Raw genomic sequence first — 6580 nt, forward strand, 5'->3', positions numbered from 1 at the left:
AAACAGAATATTTTTGAAGCTTTGAAATAAGCTTTGAAATTTGAATAATATTACGTTTTTGAGACTGTTGTTATGGAAAAATTGCACAAAATTGTTTCTTGCACTTCATGTTGACTAGTTGTTAAGAAGCTTTCTTCCATGCTTATTTGTATGCATGAGAGTCCTTTCCAAAGAGAAGAAAATCACTATGCGTTTATTTTTTTGAATGCTCAATTCATTTGTTGTTGAAGGCTGGATCCTTTATATATGCATTGAGAAATGTATAAATAAATTGAAAAAAAATATAAAGGTAAAATGGAATAAAACGTAACTATAGTAAAAAAAGGAAACATAAGCCCAAGAGGTTCACAGTTCTAATAGTCATATCATCCGTTTTTCAAAAGTAGAACGATGAAAACTATGTGATGTTTCTTGACAGCAAGGAAATTGAGGTACACATTCCGCCTTACATTTTCAATTTACCTCCTTAATATTCCAATTTGAGTCTCTTGTTTCCAACCTCACTTTCTTGTTTATTTCTATCGCATCAATTTACTGGCATGAGAACACTCCCCCAACTGAGCCTCCGCTGCTCCTTTATCGCAGTCATGCAAACAGCAGAAGGATGGAGAAAGCGCGACGTGACGCTGTGGGAAGCATAGAAGTGTATTATCATATTGAAAACACGCCGGATAGACCATAAGCCATGAATGCATTCAATTTATGCTCTATATGTAGAAAGATATGGGCTGGAGTGAGTCATCTTGGGGGCTGTGGCGAATTCCCGCTGGTAATATATGCTGTTGGGCCCCGATTTCTTTTGAAATCAGTTATTAGGGCATACAAAAAATGGATTATTAATCGGATTATTACCTTGTTATATATATATATATATATATATATACTGTGTGTATATATATATATATATATATATATATATATATATATATATATACTGTGTATATATATATATATATATATATATATATATATATATACTGTGTATATATATATATATATATAATATATATATATATATATATATATATATATATACATACATATATTTATTTTTTATTTTTTTGAGTTTTTGTTTGATTTGTTCGAGGTGAGAGAAACCTTGTTTTGATTTTTTTTTCAATATTTATTTTAATATTTAAAGAAAATAAAAAAAATTAAAATTTAAGATTTTGGAATGATAATATTTATATCATGTATCTAGCTAATAGGTTAGTGGGTCCACCCGTATGGATTGAAAATTGACTGAAAAACAAAACTAGTAAAGTTTTTTTTTTTCTTGTACATCATTGCACTCCTCAATTTGGAAGTGTGTGGCTGCAATGAAAAATTGGGGCTGATATTTGAACACCAATGAAGGGGCAACAAATGTAGACAGTTAATATTATACTCACAAATACTATAATATTTTTTCTGGATTCTTGTCACAGAAGGGTAGTATAAGTAAGTGGTAAAACAAGCTAACTAACCAACTAACTGACTAGTCATGTTCATAGCGGCACAATGAAATTACGTTTTGGGCATCATCGCTAACTAACAAACTAACAGATTGTAAAAGAGGAACATTGAAATTATGTTTATTAATAATAACTATTAATACTTTTCACAACGATTAAGAACTAACTAATTATCTAACAAAGTAGACATCGTCATAGAGGAACATTGAAATTACATTAATTCATAGCGAAACTATGAAATTATGTTTTGAGCCCTCATGTTTACTAACTGAATAATTAACTAGACATTGTCATAGGAGAACATTGAAATTATGTATAGATTTCCCATACTAACTAACTAATCATTACAGAGGAAGAATGAAATTAGATTTGGAGTGCCCACAATGACTAAATAATTAACATTTGGAGCGTGCACACTAACTACAGTAACCAATTATTATGGCAGTTGAAAAATCAAATTACATTCGATGCATCCATACTCACTATTAGTTGTAGTAATAATTTGTCATTGTCACATGAATAACAAAAGTGTTTGGAGCATCCATACTAACTATAACTAACTAAATCGTAGTAAGTGTGGTTGTTCTTGGAGAAGTTCTGCCACAGCATTATGAGTAGCGGATCACCCTTATTTTTGATGATAAATCAGTTGCGATCAGATTTGGTCACTGAAAAAATATGATTCATCCCAGAAGATAATCCTCAAGTATAAATAAGACTTACTTCGTTGGCAGCGCTGCGCACTTTGAAGGCAATGTCGTTCCATTGGTTCACTCTGCATTACGCGTCAGGCAAGCGATGCAGTGGGGGGGCTCGTTTTCATCCGTCTCCCTCCGGAAGAAGAAAAGGTCAAGCTGAGCACTGCGTCAAGACGCACAGGACTTTGTTGGAACTGTGCGAGGAGAGCACCGCGATGGGATTTGCCTGACAGCTTTTGAGTGTTGCGTTGGAGGAGCGCGCCGGGGTCCACCTGCGCGTCGGAGCGCAATGTCCGGGGAATGGGCCGAGGAGGACTCGGAGCGGATCTTCAACGGGAGCGTCAACGCCACCTCCAATCGCAGCTGCCAGCCTCAGTTCCACGCCGGTGAGCTCGGATCCGAGGCGGGTTCGGAAGGCGCCGCGGCGGTGCGCATCGTCATCTCCGTCGTCTACTCGCTGGTGTGCGCGCTGGGGCTGGTGGGCAACGTGCTGGTGCTCTACCTCATGAAGAGCATGCACGCGTGGAAGAAGTCCTCCATCAACCTGTTCGTCACCAGCCTGGCGCTCACCGACTTCCAGTTCGTGCTGACGCTGCCCTTCTGGGCGGTGGAGAACGCGTTGGACTTCACATGGCTCTTCGGGCGCGCCATGTGCAAGACGGTGTCCTACGTGACGGCCATGAACATGTACGCCAGCGTCTTCTTCCTCACCGCCATGAGCGTTGCGCGCTACAGCTCCCTGGCGTCGGCGCTCCACGGCCGTCGCGGAGGTCGCCGTCGGCGTCTGCTGCTGCTCCCGCTCCGGCGCTGCGGGGCTGCGCGCTGCGTGGCCGCCTCCATCTGGGTCGCGGCCGCCTGCGCCGCGCTCCCGCACGCCGTTTTCTCCACCACCGTGCGCGTTTCCGGCGAGGAGGACTTGTGCTTGGTCAAGTTCCCCGAGAGCGAGGGGGCCAGCGCGCAGCTGTGGCTCGGACTCTACCACTCGCAGAAGGTCCTCCTGGGCTTCGTGGCTCCTCTCGCCATCATCTCCGCCTGCTACCTGCTGCTGTTACGCTTCGTGGCGGCTAGCGACGGCGTCAACACGTCGAGCGCCAAGAGGCGAGCAAAGGTGACCAAGTCGGTCACCATCGTGGTGCTCTCCTTCTTCCTCTGCTGGCTGCCCAACCAGGCGCTGACGGCGTGGGGAATTCTCATCAAACTCAACGTAGTGCACTTTAACTACGAGTACTACACCGCGCAAGTGTACGTGTTCCCCGTGTCCGTGTGCCTGGCGCACTCAAACAGTTGCCTCAACCCGGTGCTCTACTGCCTCATGCGCCGCGAGTTCCGCAAGGCGCTCAGGAAACTCTTCCGGCGGATCACGGCGCCGGCGATCAACACAGTTATCAGGCCCATTACGCGCACCACCAAACCCGAGGAGGACGAGCGGGGGCGCGGGCAGCCGGCGCCGGCGGAGCCTCGGGGGAACCGCCGGGAGCCCGCCGCGGTGCTCTTCTATCCTCCCGGGGCGGCCATGTAAAAACTTGTATATATTTTTTTAAACTAACATTCATTTAAATTGAGATATACAGCAAAAAAAAAACAGTCTTAATTTAACGAATACAGCGCGCGTGGACTATAAATTAAGAACTCGTTTTTACACAGCTCACACGTCGGCCATTTTGTTGTCGATTGAAAATGACAAGCTCAATCAGTCTCAAGTTACAACCAATCACGGCTCGTCTTGTGAACATCACATGGTCAAACTCGGAAATCACGTGAGCCGCGATTGGTCGTTACCTGCGCGACTGTGATGTCATTATTAGTCGCCAACAGGTTGTTGGTAAAACAAACATAGCTCAAAGAAATCCTGTTGCTGTAGTGAAGAATGCAAACATTAGCGATGTTTTTTTTCCTTTTAAGCGTTTGTTTAAAGGAGGTTCTAAGACTGATTGGTACTAAATCAATGAAGCACGAAAGTAATTGACAACTAATTAACAAACTAAATCAATCGATTACGTAAGCAGGCACTAAAAATATGGCAGACATTTTTAGATGTTCCTTTAAAGAATATGGGATTGAATGGATAGATTCGTAAAAAAATGCACTAAATCTTTGCGATTGAATGGGTCGATTTATGCGTTGATGTATTTCTGCCATAAATTGACTGATCGCTTAAAAAAAAAGCACTGTACTGCATAAAACACAACAAAATCAAATAAGACAATGAAAAAAAAGATTTTATAAGTGTAAATATTGTACATATTGAAGTATGCCTTTAAGGGGCGCCTCCTAGTGAATTCCAATAGAAGATGCAGTCAGGTTAGTCCACATGTGAACATTTCGGTGTGAGCTGTGGCCTACAGCAGCTTCTTGTGAGCGTTGTCATTTTGTTTTTATGATCAGTCGTTTGTCCCACTTAATAAACGGCTGCAAAGGACATCCATGTTTGTGCCTCCTCTTGCCCACTTCAAGTAGCAAAATATATAAAAAAAGAAAATATAATATTCAATAAGTTGTGGAAAATATGAATTATCTTTTAAGGGGCAAAATGGGTGACCTGAATAGTAAGGTAGTAGAAGAAGTTTAATAATAATAGAACATAATAATATATTATAATATGATAATAGTCGAGTATAACCTCCGTGTTACGGCGTACCTATAGCTTATGTTTTTTCACATTACGAAGTGTTTTTTTTGTCTTTACAACATTTTTCTCACTTTACGGCATCAACAACAATTATAAATTCAAACTTGGCGGTTAGTGTGCGTGGGTTTGACATGACGTATTGGTCGGCGTCACTTAGATGCTGGTCTGCTATTGGTCGGCGTCACTTAGATGCTGGTCTGCTATTGGTCAGCATCGCAGTGTCACTCACTGTATAAGACGCTGTATAATAATATTATCGTAATAAATAATAAAATAACAATGTAAAAATACTCAACAAATAAAATATATTAAAAAAAACACACTATAATAACGGTATAATAGAAGAGGAAGTCGAAATCTCATGAGATCGCTACAAAGTCGCGCGTGATGATGCTTTGAAGTGCAAAGTTTGCTTTGACTTTCCGCTTCGAAAGAAATCAAAGTGGCATTTTGGGGCTGAGCTCACTGTCACCACAGATATCATTAATCTCATTTTTATAATCACTTATCATTCATAATTCATTCAGCTCATGCTTCAGATATGTGAAGATGTTTAAGAATGCATGAATTGTCAAAGCTCAAGGACAGGAAATTAACATCTATGCTACTTTCATGTAATGTCAACTTTGTCTGCCCACCTCAGAGTCTTTTATGTGTTGATGAGCTATGCTTTAATAAAAAAATCCCTCAAGTCTTGCCTCATTCCTGCTCTTTTTATTCTTTTTCCTTATCCTTTTTTTAAATTGACTCCCGACGTTTGACAAAGACAGCGACAGTTTAGCTAGCAGATAAAAGTAATGATGACTGATGACTTGCGAGTTTTTTTTTTTTAATGGTGTTTTAACTGGGAACACCGTAAATGGATGATTTTACTTTATTGATCATATTGGATTACAAGAAAAGTACAGTCAATATTTTGATGATCTTTAGAAAAAAAAAGGAAAACTTGCAATATTTTGGTTTAAAATTATATGTTTCTAATATTATGGGGATGATCCAGGAAAAAGTCCTCATATGACAATCAAGTAGTAAAGTTTAACATAAAGATTATGATGCAAAGATTGTGATTTAAGAAAAAAAAAATCAGATATGATGGAGGAAAGTTGCAATATCACAAGGAAAATGAATAGAATATGAAGGAAAATAAGTCCAAGCAATAAAGTAATAAAAAAAGGTTAAGAATTTCAAAATCCAGATTTAAAGTTCCAATATTTATGAGTAAATGCGAATGAGGCAAAAGTTAAGAAGATATTTTACAAGAAAGAAAAAAAAAAACACTTTAAATGGTAGATCTAATGCAACAAACTCCAGTCATCTTTGGGCAAATATTCGATGAAACAATACCATAGAAAAAACTTTTTTTTTTTTATTGCCAGATGGCAAGTAAAAAAAAATAAATCAATAAATAAAACCTGAAGCTGAAGACACAAAAGCTCTCAGCGTCTTGTGACCTTCTTCAAAAGTGCATTTGAAAAATACTAAAGAAAACATTGAAACATTCTGAGTCTGAAATGAGAATCCGTCTGGCATTGTCACAAGCGCGAGCTTGTGAACACTGGCTCACCTAGGAATTTTATTTTTTTTTACTTTAAACTATAATGAACACACAATTTCAAAAGAAAACAAAAGGCAGTTATATTGGGGAAAATATGTGTTTCCCCGCAACCTGATATATATATATATATATATATTATATATATATATATATATATATATATATATATATATATATATATATATATATATATATATATATATATATATATATATATATATACTGTATAGTGAAATCACGATAG

The 6580-nt window shown here is 38.9% G+C and overlaps 1 protein-coding gene across 1 annotated transcript; it reads left to right on the top strand.

The window, feature by feature from the left end:
• Positions 1–2218: 2218 nt before the first annotated feature.
• Positions 2219–5355, top strand: rxfp3 (relaxin family peptide receptor 3). The gene has a single exon (XM_088434882.1). It carries the CDS (start codon positions 2442–2444, stop codon positions 3669–3671), a length of 1230 nt encoding a protein of 409 aa, XP_088291008.1. The 5' UTR covers positions 2219–2441; the 3' UTR covers positions 3672–5355.
• The last annotated feature ends 1225 nt before the right edge of the window (positions 5356–6580 follow it).

This window comes from Hippichthys cyanospilos, chromosome 15, assembly GCF_059441005.1.
Source record: "Hippichthys cyanospilos isolate Australia breed blue-spotted pipefish chromosome 15, RoL_Hcya_1.0, whole genome shotgun sequence".
NCBI classification, from domain to species: domain Eukaryota; kingdom Metazoa; phylum Chordata; class Actinopteri; order Syngnathiformes; family Syngnathidae; genus Hippichthys; species Hippichthys cyanospilos.